Source organism: Rhinolophus sinicus, chromosome 15, assembly GCF_057876585.1.
Source record: "Rhinolophus sinicus isolate RSI-liver-muscle chromosome 15, RSI-T2T, whole genome shotgun sequence".
Classification (NCBI taxonomy): domain Eukaryota; kingdom Metazoa; phylum Chordata; class Mammalia; order Chiroptera; family Rhinolophidae; genus Rhinolophus; species Rhinolophus sinicus.
The window spans coordinates 81,341,618-81,359,464 of record NC_142515.1 but is presented as its reverse complement, the minus strand read 5'-3'; the positions used below and the strand labels follow the sequence as shown (position 1 = coordinate 81,359,464).

The following is a 17,847-nucleotide window of genomic DNA, read 5'->3' as shown; positions in this document are numbered from 1 at the left end:
GTCCCTTTAAATCTGCCCAGTAAAAAGAATCCTCCTCCTGTCTGTGTGAAAACTCAATCCCTCTGACTTTTCTGGCTCCTCTTCAATAAGAGAACATCCTATGACCTTTTAAAGTGGCAAATATAGTCACTACTCAGAAATGTCCTAGATAGTAGTCAAAACTATAAATTTGATTTCAACATAAAATCCTCTCACTTACCTCCAGATGAAGTCTTCTTTGAGCTGGTCACTGACAGTGGGAAGGGGGACTTCTATCTTTTATCTTTTATCTGGTTCTAGTGTTTCTCCTCCTTTCCTAGTTGTTGTCCTTCTAGGTGTTTCAGTCCTTCCTGTGTTGATGAGAGATGACAGGAAGAAGAGGTAAGGGGAATTGAGGGAGGCGGTGGTAATCACAACAGTCTACCAACTTTCTTTCCAAAACCTTCTTCATAAAATCCTGTGAATGTCCATCCTTCTCTTTTTTTGTTTTTCTGATGTAAGCGAGTTTAAAATTCCTATAAATGAGTTTTGGCTATTTACTTTGAAATTCTACACTCAAAGAAGTCTAACACTTCATTCAAGGATGTCTATCGCTTCCTTGGATGTGGCACCTCATGTACTCTGGTGCTTCATTCAAAAGTTCCAATTTAATGTACCGTTACGACTAGGTCATGGGGTGTTGGTGTCTTCGTCAGTTTGGGCTGCTAGTAACAAAGTAGACTGGGTAGTTTATAAACAACAGAATTTTCATCGTTTTGAAGGGTTGAAGTCTGAGATCAGGGTGCCAGTGTGGGCAGGTTCTGATGAGAGCCCCCGTCCTGTTTGCAGACTGCCCGTTGTTCCTTTTTAATCTCACTGACAACAGCGCAAGGGAGCTCTCTCAAGTCCCTTACAGAAAACTAATCCCACTTATGAGGGCCACACCCTCATTGCCTCATCACCTCCCAAAGGCCCCTCTTCCTAATACTATCACAATGGGGGGGTAGATTTCAACATATAAACGTTGCGGGGGGGGGGGGCACAAATATTCAGTCTATAGCAATTGGTATATATAAATTCTGTCTCGAGGAAAAGAGGTAACCCTGTAACCCTGCACAGAGAATTTGTTTATCGGGAGACATGTTTTAAGGACCTGATTCGTACGATCCACCTGGTAGTTCTAGTAGCAGTGAGCAAGGCGAATGTCTGCTTATCCTAAGAGAGCTTTGAAGAGTCTTTGAAAGACTGATACCAACTAACGTTCTTAGTCATATTTGATGTGGTTAGGGGGACTTTAAAATACCTACTGTGAAAACAGGGTTCTAGTGGTTGGAGCAGAGGATGATCTAACACAATAGACAGATGATAATTTTTAAGGGTCAACAAAAATGTTAAGTGGAGTCCTCAGAGAAGTCTAAGCTAAAGTTTACGCTTTCAACTGTCAAGGGCACTCAAGTTTTAGATTATATCCTGTATATTGTGACATTTCTCAGAACAGAGTGTTGAACATAGAAATCACTACATTTACAGCCGAAAGAAAGTAAACAAGCTCAATATTTCTTTGTCTCTACGCTTTGGTTAAAATTGTCTTTAACAATACCATCTTCATTCCTATCACCACTCGGGTGGCTGATGTATAATTCATGTCATGTCACATTTAGAAGTTTTATCATAAGATAATGGTGAGTTACTAGAAGGTTTTGAACCAGAAAAATTATGTGATCACATTTGCATTTCAGAAATCTTATTCTGGGAAAAGTATAAGGATGGATTAGAGAGAGGTGAAACTGATCAGTACACCAGCAGTTAAGAGAGAATGGAGGAAAAGTCAAAAATATCAACAAGACAAGTAATAACATATGTTGGACAGGTTGTAGAGAAAAAAGAACCCTCATACACTGCTGGTGGGAATGTGAATTGATACGCCACTGTGGAAAATACTGTGGGGGTTCCTCAAAAAATGAAGATTAAAATTACTATATGACCCAGCAATCTCTCTTCTTGATATCTACACCCAAAAATCTTTTCTCTGTAAAGATATATGTAATACTATGTCCATTGTAGCATTATTCATGGTGGCAAAGACATGGAAACAATTGAAATGCCCTTCAAAAGATGATTGGATAAAGCAGATGTGGTACATACGAGGTCTGCCAATTAAATTTGTGAACTTGTTGCAATGGTGTTGCCAATCTTTTTTAATATCAGCGGGATTATTCACTATGAATTTGTACCAACTGGACAGTTAACCAAGTTTACTATTTGTAAATGCTGAAAAGGCTGCATGAAAAAGTTAGATGACCTGAACTTTTTGCCAAAAATTCATGGCTCTTGCATCACGACAATGCACCAGCTCACATGGCACTGTCTGTAAGGGAGTTTTTAGCCAGTAAACAAATGACTGTATTGGAACACCCTTCCTACTCACCTGATCTGGCCCCCAATGACTTCTTTCTTTACCCAAAGACAAAGGAAATACTGAAACGAAGACATTTTGATGACATTCAGGACATCAAAGGTAATACGATGACAGATCTGATGCCATTTCAGAAGAAGCATTTCAAAATTGCTTTGAGGGGTAGACTAGGCACTGGCCTTGGTGCATAGCTTCCTAAGGGGAGTACTTCGAAGGTGACCGTAGTGATATTCTGCAATGTGGTATGTAGCACTTTTTCTAGGATGAGTTCACGAACTTAATTGTCAAAACTTGTATAGATGATGGATTATAGAATTGTACACTTGAAACCTATATAATTTTACTAATGAATTGCACCACAATAAATTTAATAAAGATAAAAAATATGCTAAAAATAAAATTAAAAAATTAAACAGAAATAAAGCAGAAAGGGGTGAAATATAAGAATGATACCTGAAATACCAAAAGTGAGGGAGCAATAAACAATATCATATTCCTAGAGGCCAGTAAAGATGAATGCTAAAGACTATTGATTGGATTTGGCAATTTAAAAGTTTTAGTGTAGTGTGTTGCTTGTAAGTGTACTGCAATGAGTTAAGGAATGAGAAGACGAGGAAGTGGAGAAAACCAAGTACAGACTACATTTTCGAGAAGTTTTCCTATGAAGGAAAAAAAAGAGATAAAGAAAGGGATTTAAAAGAAAGCATGTTTAAAGGGGAAAAAAGGAAAGAGAGAAGAGAAATGTTGATTTTTGACCGAAAACGACTGAGATAAAATTGATGAGAATGGTCCCTGAGAAGGCATGCAGAGATGAAATTCATACCACATCTGAGTTAACTCTAGATTCTGAGGGACCTCTTAGTTTTTGAGATCAAAGAGATAGTAGCAAAAGTGGGTATGGATGAAGTTTATAAATCTGGAGGCAGAAAGGTGTGGGAGTTCATCATGTAATGTATATTTGATAGCAGTGAAAGAATTACAAAAAGGAAGCTTAGAAGGATGATGAAGGTTGGAAATGGCACTGTCCAATATGGTTGCAATGGTAGCAAAAATGGACTTTTGAGTCTAGACAGACTCACCCATCCAGTCACTGTATTAGCTGAAAACTTGAGGACTCTTCTGAAGGAACATTTACATTTAAATTCATTCATATTCAAGTCCAAATTCAGGTCCTCAGTTGTCCTGGTCACATTCCAAGGGCTCAGGAGCTAAATGTGGCTAGTGGCTACTGTCTTGGACAGCACAGATATAGAACACGTCCATCACTGAAGAGCTTTCCATAGAACAGCACTGCTTTGGAATATCCGCTTCAGGGAGTGGGACATTTGGGCAGCTCATTTGTGCTGGAGAGCTTAGGTGTTGCTACTCAGCACTCAACACTCATTTTCTATATATGCTGCTCTTCCCAAACGTTGGCCTCTACAGGTTGGACTTTTGGGTGGCCAATAAATAACATTCCTTTCTTCTCCTCCGAAGTACACAGCAATTTAGAAAGAAGACCCAAAAGACAGTCAGATAGAGAAAAAAATTACGTTGATTCTTGACAATACTGATTAGTGAACATGGCCTTAGATCTTCAGCAGAATGACCTTCTTAGACTGGACAGACTTCATTCACTGTATTAGTTGGAATCCTCAGACCTCTGGAGCAGCATATAGGAACATTCACCGGCCATGTAATCTTGGAAACTCACTTACCCTCTTTGAGCCTATTTCCTTATCTATAAAATGGGAATGCTAATTAGATCTCCTTTAAAACTTTGTGGAAATAATTAGATTTATATAATGTTTAGAATAGTGGCTGGCACACAGTTCAATGCTACGTATGTGTTTGCACTTATTATTATTATTGCATAATGGAGGATAGCTTAGATGCACCCTCTCTGCCACTAGGCAGAGCTGAAGGAGGGTCCAAAAGGTATTGGCCCAAACATGCTCAGCTCCCCTTTCTCAAATTCACCTATCAGATAAGTCACTTTCTTCACCAGTGGGATGTGAGAGGAGACAGGGAAGCTAGAGTGTTACTTTCATATTCTCATTGCTGAGTAATGGAGTGGAAATCTTTCCTCTATGGAAACATAAGGAGTGGACTATAAATAGGTATTTCCCCTAACAACAGGCTCATTTTTGGTACACATTTTTTCTGTTCTTTCTGTCCACGCTCAGGAAGGTCTAGTAAAATGTTTTGGGCTGAAATAGCACTTATGCCTTTCTTTTTCTTACTTCATTAGTCTGCAATGCAAAATACAGACCCTGACCCAGTCTTAGTGCCGCTGTACATGGAAATGGTAATAACGACTTGCCTAAACAGTCACATATCCTACTTGCAGTCATTATGTGACAAATATTAGAAAATCTTCTTATTTCCATTTAACAAGGGCATTGTAAGCTTCTAACTGATCTGTACATGTGTCTACTAATGTCTTTTTAAATACTGAAATAAATTAAGCTCAATCAGTGTGCCATCTATAAAAATGCCTGACTTAAAAATTTGAAACAAAAAGCAAAATGCATAACATGACATTTCCAGAAAAAGCCTTAGCTTTCAAATTATTGGTGTATTTTTTTTGGTCACTAAAAATGAAATCTTACTTGAAACCCAACATGTGTAAGGGATCTGAAATGCCAATCTCCCCATCCTCCCTGTTTCCTAACCCTTACCTTGATTAGCTCCCGAAACATTAAAGCTTTTAGAAAAAGCTCTGAAAGGTCTATTGAGTTCTGCTGTCATGGCTATTCATTATCTAAAACTGAAATTTTATATTGTGAGTTCCAAGAGCTTAGGGCCTTTTCTATTTTGTTTACCACTTGTCATGCAGGGACTCAGCTCCCACTCCCCGCACAAGAACGCAGGATATGGCAAGGCCAAAAAGGAACACCAACGGAGCCATGGATAGAAGGTTCATACCACTATATTCTCGATGGTGGCTGGTCAAGACACAAACGCAAACATCTGCCAGTATCCTAACGAGGGGTCTTCCTGCACCCCAGTCTCGCCGGTGGCCTGGCGACACACAGGAAATAGGATCAACAGGATCCACAATGTAATCCATTTGCTAGCCGCAATCCACTGTCCACTTCTCTGCCAACCAACCAACCGCTTGCGTAGCCACGGCAGTTATACCAGTGGCTAATGGCTAACCGGTAACAGCTGATGGCCAACTAGTCACAGCTGATGGCCATCTACTACCCGAGCCAGCACCTTTCCACGTGAGGCCGAGAGCCTGGAAACTGCTCTCTGGGACTCTGTCCCCATACCACTTTATTTTCAATACCTAGCACCTGACTCAAAGTTAGTGTTTGATAAATATTTTTTGAATGAATGAGTGAATGTGACTTGGACTAAGTCAACACAGCAAATGTTGAAGCTGGTATAGAGAGGTTGGTGGCATTACCAGGATAGGAGATAAAGGTGGAGAAAGATGTGGAAAAGGATGCTGAGATCAGCTTTAGATATGAGAGTCTGAAGTACTTGCGGGGCATCCAAGTAGAGGTATCAATAGACAATGAGCTATTCAGTTTATTTAGCTTAGACTTAATAGTCCAATACTTCCACTGTTATTTTAAAAGGCTTTCATTTGCTTTACTTTCAAGCACTATGCTACTCTGGTGATGTTTCCTGTGCTTACACAATCACTAAGGCAGGTTTTTATGAGCATGCAAATCACATGGGGAATTTTGTTAAAATGCAGAGTCTGATTGAGAAGGTAGGGCCTGAGCTTCTGCATTTTTAACAAGTTTCCATGTGATATGCCACATATTTTGAGTAGCAGCACATTGCAAATCGATGAAAATGGCATTAAGAGCTGATTAGCAGTTTATTCTTTTTGAAAAATTTCACAATCTTTATAATAAATAGAGACTGGAGAACTTGCAAAATTCTGTTTGATTTTCAAGTAAATTTCTTCTCATAAACGTTGTTTTTGCCCTTTAAAGAATATGTTTAGGGTTTTTTACATGTTAGCTCTGAAATATCACATGCCTTTCAGTTCATAATTTAATTTAAGACAAACTCTTAATTTTAATAGTAATCCTATATACTGCTTATTGTTTCAAGGAAGTTTTTTTGTTTTTTCCCCCCTCTTTTTAGCTTTTAGCCTTAGGCTAAAGACTTCAGACTAAGTTTAGCAGCTGTTAGAAATACTAATGTGGTAGAGAAGCCGGCTCTGGAAGTAGGTAAATTTAAGACATTTTGAAACATTCCAGCTTTTAGAAAAACTAGCAATTGAAAAATAGTGACCTAGTTTAAAGCTAGGTAGAAGTACAGCTATTCTTATCCTGCAACACAGAGAGTGTCCCCATCCCCAAAACAAATAGACCTTTTTATTGGAAACTGTAGCCTTTCTCAGCTATCATTAGATTCATTTAAACTGAATGAATAACTTAGATATCGCCTGTACCTTTAACCTTTATCTGTAAATCATTTCTTCTTTACTGTTATTGTTTCATAAAGATTTATTGTTTGTTTTCTGTTTCATTCAAAATTTTTTTTTTTTTTTAAGGATTTTTTATGGTTCTGGACACTGAGAGACAGGTGTGAATTAGACAAAGATCTTGAGTTCATGAGACTTAATTTATGGGAAAACAGACAATAAAAAAGTAAATAAATATGATAATTTCATGTGAAGATATGTACTATTAAAAATAAAAAAAGAGCAATGAGCTGGAAAGTGACTGGTATTAGGGGGTATTCTTAGATTGTGGTCTGGAAAGCCCTATCTAGGATGTAATATCTGAGTAGAGACATGAGTAAATTGAGGAAATGAACTATATTAACATGAAGAGAAGAGAGATCATGAGAGTGAGACTGCCACATGTAAAGAATAAGCTTGGTGTGCTAAAGATCAAATCAGTGACGTAAATGGCACAAAGGAGGGGATATCAGAGAGATAAGTAACAGCCAGATCAGGAAGAGTTTTGAAGATCACAAGCAGGGAGTCTAGATTTTATTCTAAGTGTGATATCAAATATTTAGGGTTTTAAAAAGAAAATTACATGATCTAATTTATTCCCCCTTATGAAGTTCTCCTACTTTCTCAGGTTAAAAAAGTTTTGGTTCTCTTCAAAGGCCCAGCTCAAATGTCATATTCATTGGAAAGCCTTCCTTACGTTACCAGTAGTTTCTTTCTCTTTAATATTCCCATTTGTACATTCCACTGCCACAGTACATGCTTCTACTATATTTCTCTACTGAAGTATTTATCACTTGTTTCCAACTTGTCTTTCGTACTAAACTGTTAGCTCCTCAAGGACAGGGACTGTGTTTCATTCACCTTCCTGTATGCCCAGTTCACAGTGCAGGGCATAGCACACAGCATAGTGGTCAATCATCACTGAACGGACAGATGGGTATTTGAATTGTTCCCAAACCTATGCTTCTGGTCTTAACCTTTCTATCAAATTCAGTCTCATATTTTTCAAGTGTCTACTGGCATTTTCAATTGACTGTCTGTCCCCTTTTTCTTCAAACTCAATATCATAAACTCATTCCAACTTCTCCATATTTATTGGGAATACCAACTTCTTTCTAGTTTCCTTGTTTAGAAATTTTAGAATACTGCAATTATTCTGATGTTGGGGATTTATTTCCTTTACTCAATTTCACTGACTCTAGCCCTGGTTCAGATTTTCATCACTTAATTCCTGGAAAAATGCAAGGCTTTGGCTGGCTGCAGAGTCATTCTGACTTAAATTTCTTCTCTCCTCCAATTTATACTGCATATCTCTGCAAGACATTGCAACTGAAATATCATTTTATTCAGAAGTTCATGCATTGTTCTATGTAGTTATCAAGTATTTTTGCACATTTATTATGTGTATGACAGGGGTCATTCTCTTGTATAAAACCTTAATTAATGCTCACATGCCCTAAATGAGATAATATGTTTTCCATTTTACAGATAAGGAAAGTGAGATTTAGGTATGTCAGGTTACCTGCCCAAGGTCACACCAGCAAGAAAATGGTAGAGCTGAGATTTGAACACAGCTCTATTAGCTGGGAACACTGAGGTCTGCTTAATCATTGCATTAGTGAGCAGTATCTCAAGTTTAAATTCCTGCTTCTCTTTGGAGGATGTCCATGATGCAGCCCACAAGTCTTACTTAAGTTCCTACTACTGCTGAACTTGCATCTTGTGTTCCACATTTCAAGTGTCTTTCTACTTGTCTTCTGTGCGTTGGCTTTTTCACTTCAATTAGATTGCAAGCACCGCAAAACCAGAGACTATCATTCTTGTATTGAATTTCTGTAAAGATATACCCCTGTGGAAGGCACACAATAAATTCTCATTGAAAACGGCGTGCGCTCTGTATCTGTAGGTTCCACATCCATGGATTCTACCAATCTCCAATAAAAAATATTTTTTAAAATGTTACGTTGTTGCTGATGTGTACTATATAGCTAGACCTATGATGGTTGCATCTGTACTGAACACCTACAGAATTTTTTTCTTGTCCTTATTCCCTAAACAATATAGTATAACAACTGTTTACACAGCATTCACATGTATGAGGAATTATAAGTAATCTATAGATGATGTTTAGTACACTGGAGGATATGAGTAGGTTATATGCAAATATTATGCCATTTTATGTAAGAGACTCCGGCATCCTGGACTTGGTATCTGAGGGGGAGGGGTTGCAGTGGGGGTTTGAGGTGGTCTTGGAACCAATCCCTCTCCAAGACCTGATAAAATCTTTAGCATAGTCCTTGGCACAAATTCTTAATAAATGGTAACAGCGATTATTTATTATTACTGGAAGGGCTGATGCATCAAATTGAAATTCTAATCGGGAACCATAAAATTCTAATCCCTACCTCAACCCTAAGAACTTTTTGCTTGTTTGCCTTATGATCTAGAAAAATGGTTTTCCAGGTTACGTTAGTACATTTAGTCCTTTACCATCCTTTCTAAGGAGCAGCGTCAACTACAACATAGGCCATCACGAAGCAGCAACGTTGTCCATCATTATTACCGCTCTCTTTGAGAATGCTTTAGAGGGGTGGGAAATGGAATAGTTGTAGTAAATTTTATTGAGATAAATGGTTAACGTGTTCGCTACCTTTGAAGCGATTTAACTTCACTTAACTTTAATTAAGTTTACTGGACACGTTTGTCCAAGACCTCCAGGCTCAAGTATGTGATACACAGAGGCTCGCATAGTCATCTCCCCCGGTCCTACAACCCCTTTGAATATTCGTTAGTAATAGAATTGTCCCAGATCCAGCAATTGGCGATCCTACGCATCTGACTTTACAGTGTGAGCGGCACCGTCCCGACCACGCAGGGAAAAAGGCGGGTTTAGGACCGCCCGAGGTCTGCTTCTACGGCCCGCCCCGCCCCCGGTGAGCGCAGTCGCGTCACGTGACGGTTTACGCTCTCCCGGAAGTACCTCTGAGTAAGCGGTGGGGGCGTGTCTCCAGGCAACCCCGCGTGTAGTTCCAGGAGAAACGCGGGAAGTGGGACCCAGGTACAGTTCTATCCACTGCCAAGGCTGCTGTATTCCCGGAGCGAGCCGCGAGCCTGCCCGAGGCCCAGAACGTGAGACTCTGTCTCCACGCCATGGAAGTAGTGGAGGCCGCCGCTGCTCAGCTGGAGACTCTGAAATTCAATGTCAGCGGCTTTGGGGTTGGCCAAGGTCAGGCGGTGCCGTCACCGGGCTCCGTTCCTGTCCCAGAGCCACCGCCGCCACTACAGTCGGATGAGGGGTCTCCAGACACTGGGCAGGCCGCAGAGACTCAGCGAGCCGAGGAGCAGCCGCCTGAACTCGTGCTCAGCACCGCGGTCGGCGGGAGCTCTGCGCCGCAGTTGGGGCCGGAGCCGCCACCTGGAGGGAACTGCGTCACCGGCACGGGCGCTTCACAGCTGGCGCAGTCCCCAGGCTTCTTGGAGATCTCGGACTCGGATTCAGAATCGGACAGGTCGGGTGCCTCCAGGTCCCGAAGATGCGGGGAGAGGGCTTGTATAACCCGCGCGGGGAGCCGGAGCCTGGGGGCCGAGCGGGTGCTCGTGTGGGCCTGGGCGTGAGGACAGGTCCCTGGAGCTCACTGCGCACGTGTTGACTAGCAGCTCGGACCGCCCATTTCTCTCTGTTGACTGCACATCTTGCTGTGAATCTGAGCCTAGCAGTCCGGTCGCGCTTCCCTAAAATTTGGTAGTCTGAAAGATCCTATGTGTATATAGAGCGTATCATTTTCAGTTAGACTATAGAAAACCTGAGGATATTGGATTATTTCTGTAGCTACTTAGTTTGGCGTGTCCCTTGTAGTTGTAACTGAGTTTTGTGTCAGATCTGACTCCCCCCCCCCCCCATGAAGTTTAACGTGTGCTTGTGTTTTTGAAGCAGATGAATTGAGGATTAGTTAAAGGATTCTGTGCTTCCAAATTGGCTCCTGACAATTTTGTCAGTTCTTATAATCCTTGTTGGGAGCACGTGTTCGTGAAATCAGCAAAACATTATCACTTAATATTGTGTACTCTGATTAGGTTTTGTAAGACTCCCTCCCCTGACCCCCCACCACGTGCGTCTTTTAAATATGAAACTTATATGGTGGGTGAAAACTTAAGGACAAGTGTGCAGGATGTTCCTTACATTAAACGTTTACAAGTAGTATGTGAGTGTGTTGTGTGGGATACAGAACAGAGGTGAACAGCAGTAAACATGATCCTTGCCCTACATTCTAGTGGGACGGATGAAAAATATAAGTAAACGTATCAATAAATAGAGTTGGTGAAAATGACCATGAGGGAACAAGCAAGGCACTGAGAAAGTATTAGGAGAACCCCACCCTTCTAGGACTCTGTAGCCATGTTAAAGTTTTAATTCTACGTACTGAAGAAGCTGTTAAAGAATTTTAAGCAGAGAAATGGCATGTGCAGGTTAACATGCTAATAAGTTTTGCTCTGTAGAGGAAGAATTGAACTGGGTTCAAGAGTAAAAGAGAAGAGTGGAAGTAGTTGGAAAGATGTTGCATGAGTCCATGCTATGACCATGGTTGTCTGGATTGAATATTTTGAAGTCACAAATAGATGTGGAAGTGGCTAGACAAAGAGCCATCAGCTGGGTTGATTGTGGTGCTGTTTACTCAGTGTTTACTGAGATGGGGGCTAGAGACCAATAGGAATGTTTAATTTGGACAGTTAATTTGCGATTTCTCGGACAGCCAATTGGAGATGTCAGGCAAGCAGTAGTTTGATGAATTTAGGGTTTGGAGGACAGTTCTTGGCTGGAGATGTACATTTCAGCATCATCAGATTATAGTTAAAACTAACTTTTTATTATAGACATGTTCAATTTGGGAAAAAGTAGAGAATAATATCATGAATGCAATATACTGATCACCAAATTTAACAGTTTCCAATATTTGCTAATCTTGTTTTACCTAACGTTTTTTAACCTGATAGTTTTAAAGCAGATCTCAGTCATCGTGCTACTTTACCTGAAAATTCTTTACTATGCATTTCTAATTGATAAAATCCTCTTTATATAACCATCATTCATTATCAACCTTACTAAATATCAATCCTAATTCCTTAATATCACCTAATGCTTGGTCTGTATTCATATTTTTCTGGTTGTCTCAATGTTGTCTTTTAACAGTTGGTTTGTTTGAATTAGAATTCAAACAGTATTGAAACTCTGTATTTGAGTGTTAAGTCTGTTAAGTCTTTTTTTCAGTGAAGTTCATATTTAAAGCCATGATGACAAATCGGTGGAATACCACTGTAGCATAATACATGCAAAAAAATGGAAGCTTTTTGAGGAAGTGAGTGGGGAGGCATGTCAAATGTTGCTGAGAAGTTAAATAATATGACAGAAAGGTGTCCACTGGACTTTACAGCTGGAGATTTTTGGTGACCTTGTAAAGGAGTGGTGGTGATGGAAGACAATTTAGGGGTAAAGACTGAATGAGAAATAAGGGAGTAGAGACAGAATGTGTTAATAACTTTTCCAAGATACTTTAAGGGGAGAAATGAGGCATCGATGGATGGTTAAGCGTGCAGTGCAGAATGTTGGTGTGCTGATGGGAATGATCTGGGACCGAGGGAGAGATTCTTAAGCCAACAATGGTAGGAAGGAGTTCACTTGCAAATCGGATGGGTTTCTCAGCCCAAGTGGTGAAATGGCTTTTGCCCATTTCCGTCTGTAACAGGAGGAAAGATAATACCAGAGCTAATGTCATGATTTCAAGTCCTTCACAATCCAGCTAGGAAGACATGTTTTTCAAAGAATTATGGTACAGTATGGGTCAGGCTCTAATAAGCAGTTTGAAAAAAAGTGCTGTGGGAGATAGGAAAGGAATTCAATAATGCTTCTTTTGTTGGTTAGGGGGTGGTTTCAGAGGTGGCAATATTTAAGATGAACCTATAACCCCGTTTCCCCGAAAATAAGACCTAGCTGGACCATCAGCTCTAATGTGTCTTTTGGAGCAAAAATTAATATAAGACCCAGTATCATATTATATTATACCCGGTCTTATGTTAAAATAAGACCGGGTCTTATATTAATTTTTGCTCCAAAAGACGCATTAGAGCTGATGGTCCGACTAGGTCTTATTTTCGGGGAAACACAGAAAGAAACGAGATTTCTCTACGTTGAAGGACATTCTAGTCAATGGAAGTGTCATAAATAGAAAGCTCTATATGCTTCTATGCTAGATAAAAACCTGTGTGTGAGAAGTGGTAGGAGGTGGGATTGTGAAGGTTACTGGGAACTTGATTGCAAGTGGCTCTCAGATGTCATGCTAAGGAGCATGACCTTTACCTTGTACACTATGGATTTAGGGAGAAAATTTGTTAAGGTTTATATCTTGTGTTTTAATATTTTCTTAATAAAAGATGGGAAGAATAGTATAAACCCATATAGTTACCACCTTGACTTAGCAGTTAATAACATTTCAGAAGTATTAGTTTCACATGTATATGTAATTAAGCCATTTGAAATTCATTTACAGACATAATACTTCATTCCTAAATGTTTCAGCATGCATTCTCTAAGAGGGCATTCTCTTACATAATCATAATACTATTATCACATGTAACAAAATCAATAATAATTACCACATATCTAATCTTCAGTCATGAATGGTTTTTTTAAAGCTAGAGTGTGAACTGATTAGGATGGAAGGTCATGAGAGGGTGAAAGTAGCAGTACTACAGCAATAGGATAAAAGGGATGGTTGCTGTGGGGACAGAGTAGTATTGACATCAGCTATACTATTACTACAGAAAAGCAGGTGAGAAATGAGGACTCGAAATAGGAGTAGCAATGGAAATGGGATGAAAAATGGAATAGGAGTGATGTTTACTAATCTGAAGATAGAATTGTGTCATTGACTTTGAGAATGGATAGCTCAAAATGACTCCGAGGTTTCTACCTATAGTGACTGGATTAAAGACTAAGAAATAAATAAAATAGAAGCTCAAACAGAAGAGATTCAGTGAGGAGAATGCACTTTTTTTTCGTTTAACTTGTTGCTGGGTGAAGTAAATGTGGATCTAGATCATTCACACACAGGTGGCCAGTATGCAGCCAAAGGTCAGAGTGGAGCTTAGAGATGGCAACATTGAAGATGTAGAAGTGCTCTGCACGTGGATGATGATTGAAAACATTGACGTAGGCGAGGTTATCCATGGGAAGAGTACAGAGAGAGAAGGGAAAATGAGGATGGGGCTCAGCACATGAAAGGGGCTAAAGGGGGGTGACCAGCAAACAAAATTTATACTAAGAGGAGGGTTACTAGTAACAAGAATTGCTGTGGAAGTCAAGGGCGAAAGGGGTTTTCAGAGTAGACTGGTCAACAAGGTTGGTGACTGTTTCCAAGTTGTCTGAAGACTGAGAAGAAACTATGGCAATTAGTGATCTGGTCATTAATGACCAATAAGAGAAGTGCTTTGCCCAGAGCCCTCTTCTGTCAGTGATATGTCACATGCTTAATTATATTCAGACAGATGTGTGATGTGTAAAACTATTGTATTAAAAAGAGAGTATCAGTTACATCGGGATTTGAAATGTTGTCAGTGGCATAAGGACTATTTTCCAAATACCGTAATCGACTTCAAAATGCTGGCTTTTGAATTACATCAGTAACAATAAACATGTAGTAAAGTAGATATCTCCTAGTTGAATAATCTTATGTTAGTGTCATTCCATTATATTAATGATTTACTAAGTTTTCAACTTTTTCTTCCCTACAGTGAAACAGATTCAGATAGTTCAAGCTCCTCATCTTCCTCATCGTCTTCCTCATCTTCCTCTTCCTCTCCTATATCTCTTGCTCCAGTGCTGTCAGATGGAGAAGATGATTTACAAGTTGAGAAGGAAAACAAGAATTTTCCTCTTAAAACAAAAGATGAGTTACTTCTTAATGTAAGTACCTAGATTTGTCACTACACAAACCTAATTTGAATATTCTCAAATATATTGTGGAACTCATATTGATCTTATTTGGTCTGTATCGGCTCCATAAATTTGAAGACTGTTCTGAATTTCTTAATGGACGTATTTTTGCCACGCCTTGCCTTTTTTAAGTAAAAGAGAAGATTGATCTGAATACTTGCTAAGTTTCTAACTCTTAACATTTGATAATTGTTTTTCCCCCGGGGTGTCAACTTTATCTTGCTATTTTTCATTTTTTAATCTTCCCTAGAAAATGTTTATTTTTTGTTGTTGTTTTGTTTTGGTTTTTATCCATAAGCCAGAAAATTTTGCTCAATGGCAATTGAAATCATTCTTTTTAATTGATTGTATTTAGAGACATAGAAAATGAAATTAAATGGGTTGAGCTTATTAGGAATCCTAATTAGTTGACGTTCATTGTAAAATGACACTTGATAGGTTTGGTTTGTAAAGTTAGCTCTTGGTTTGTAAAGTTATTTCCTCTTAAGCTGTAAGCTGCCCGGAGGAAGATAATGGTAGTCTGGTTGAAACCTCATGAGTCAAGAGGAAAGTCTCCTCAGAGTTTCAGAATATGGGCTATATTGTCACATGTTTATTCTCCCTACCCTCACATGTACTTTAGTTATTATTAGTTTTTATAAATTTAATGATCACTAATTTCAACGACTATATAACGCTTAAATGAGTGAAAAAGTTTAATGCAAGATTTGAAAAGAATTGAGAAGCCTGGAGGTGGTAGGGTGCCTTTTCATAACTGAATTCTACCAACATTATTTCTTTTTCTTTACTCATAAGAAATTTACTGTCTTGTGTTTCATGTATTGAAAACCCTTGGAATTTTATGCAACTTCATCAGTATTTCACGTTTTCATCCTACAGACATTGATATCTCTTGTCGCGTCCAGCGCAACATGGGCAGTGAGGGTGTGAGAAGGGGCGGTTTGGGTTAAGTTTTTTAGAAAGAAACAAACAGAGACTTAATGCAGTTAAATCTCTCCGAAGGCCAGGGGTCTCTCAGTCTCAGAGGACTGGAGCCCAGAATATGGCCGACTGGGGGTTTTTATTGCATAGGTATGCAAAAACAAGAGAAAGCAACATTGTTTTATACACGGTCTCTGAAACTCACACATCATAACAGAAAAATATTTATCTCAATCACCCTTTGTCAGTCAACAGCTGAAGCACAACGTCCCACCATGTCCTAATTAAGGTATGTACCTTCTCAGGGTCAGAAGGGTCAAGTCTCTTATTTTGTAAGTTCCCTTTGAGCTAAGTGGAGAGAACTGATCTTTGTTGTTTTTGTAACTTCTCTCACAAACAGGTGCCAGGGAAAAGGCAGAGCCGGCAACAGCTTTCCCCAGGCATGGGGAAGAGGAGGCAAGGCCCCTTCCCATATTTTTCTAAGGCAGCTCATTGGGGTCCCCACTCGGTTTCGCCTGGTGTAGGTTGTATCTCCTGTGAGATATCTTACGTGTCTTTGGCTACAAATCATCTTTTGGGGACCAGACAGAGAGACATAAGGTGTAAACACAAGGATGGAACAGAGTCCCAGAAAGGCACAGTCTCACAGACTCTTCTTTCCTTAAGGAAAGACCCGGGGGGACAGTTGGCTAGGCTGTTGTGTGACTACAATCTCTCAGTAGTGTTTTTACACAAAGCCTCTCCCAACTTATGACTCTTTTTCTGAAAGTATTGGGACACTTGTTTGGTCTTTTCCCTGAATCTGGCTTTCCTTTCTTCTTAAGTTTTCTCTTAGAGTATAAAAATCAGCAAATAAAGGACTTCTGTGTGTATATCAGCTTATTTCTCTTACTAGATCTGGAATTCTTACTTTGGGACTCCCTTGAAATTGAATGTAAAATCTTAGTCTATTTGTTTAGTATGTGTCTGTATAGAGTACCCATATTTTTATCAAAGTCAAAAAGGATCGATAGCCGCAGAGAGGCCAGGAACTGTGTTCTTTGATGGACTAAGTTCATATCTGATCTTTGTAGCTCTCGTAGTGCCCAGTAGAGTGCTTTACACGTAATGGGTTCTCAGTCAATAGTAATGGAATGAATGAATGAGTGAATATTTAACTTAATTCATTCTTAAACTATTGTAGCACACCTGCCACATGCTAGGTGCTGTAAACAAAACCCATCCGGTTTCTGCTTTCATAGTGTCTAGTGGAGGGAAACAGACAATAAATAGAGCAGAGACAAATAAATTTAATTGCTGGAAGTGCTATTGAGTTCTGTGAGTGTGTATACTTGGCTCATATCAGATAATTACGTTTTCACTGGGAAAGTGTGTTCGCTTTTAAAACTTGGAAAAATGGGCTGGTCCTTTCCTTTTTGTGCCAGTTCCAAGGGCTCTCTGAGAAGGATAGAAGAGGTCTTTATTTTTCAGTTTTAGATTCTTGACGAGCTGTTCACTTTTTATTTACACAAGTAGGAAATAAACCTATTAGAAGCTTTTAGTCCTTTAGACAACTCTGCTGCTAGAGATAGGTAGAGTTCCCTAGTCTGCACTAAATCTTTGACTTAGGGCTCTGAAAGAGTATATTAGGACTCCATCAGGCCCTCAACTCTGAAGTTCAAGGGAAGAGAATTACTTGGCCCTTAATACCAAGGATGGTATGGCTACAAGTACTCAGTGTCTTTAGGACTCTGCTTCTTTCTCAGTTGATCAATAGGTGTTTCTCCGTGGGGCTGGCAGTTGGCCACTGATACTCTTGTATGAAAGTCATAGAAGGACTTTTACTGGTTTACCTGCGTCTTGGTACACAGCCCTGAACAAATTACTGAGTCTAGTGGAACGGGTATGCAGATTGCTCCGGCGTGAGTCATGTAGTCACTCCTGTTTATGTGGGAGAATATGCAGGAAAGTGTGTGCTTGAGAGAAAGCACATGAGTGAGTGTGAGGGCTGGAACGTATGAGAGCGGTTGGCAGAAGTGGAGTGTGAATGTGTGTATATTTTAAGAAGGGTTGGGGTTGGGTGGGTGGTATCAACCCATGCAAACCAGGAGGAATGGATTGTCTGTCACAGGAAAGGGAGGTTTATATCCATTTCAGAACAGGTGCCATTCGGTC

The 17,847-nt window shown here is 39.7% G+C and overlaps 2 protein-coding genes across 3 annotated transcripts in view; one reads left to right on the top strand and one right to left on the bottom strand.

Annotated features, from left to right (window-relative positions):
- Positions 1-9,884, bottom strand: part of NPY5R (neuropeptide Y receptor Y5) — a 113,184-nt gene extending 103,300 nt beyond the window's left edge. For both annotated transcript variants that reach the window (XM_088792349.1, XM_019736920.3), the window contains exons 1-2: positions 9,766-9,884; positions 200-329 (exon numbers count right to left, since the gene is read on the bottom strand). The gene's annotated coding sequence lies outside the window, so the exon portion shown is untranslated. The remainder of the gene's footprint in view (positions 1-199; positions 330-9,765) is intronic.
- Positions 9,885-9,935: 51 nt separating this feature from the next.
- Positions 9,936-17,847, top strand: part of NAF1 (nuclear assembly factor 1 ribonucleoprotein) — a 46,821-nt gene continuing 38,909 nt past the window's right edge. The window contains exons 1-2 of the mRNA XM_019736917.3: positions 9,936-10,294; positions 14,571-14,742. Of these exons, the coding sequence (XP_019592476.2) occupies positions 9,936-10,294; positions 14,571-14,742 (531 nt within the window). The remainder of the gene's footprint in view (positions 10,295-14,570; positions 14,743-17,847) is intronic.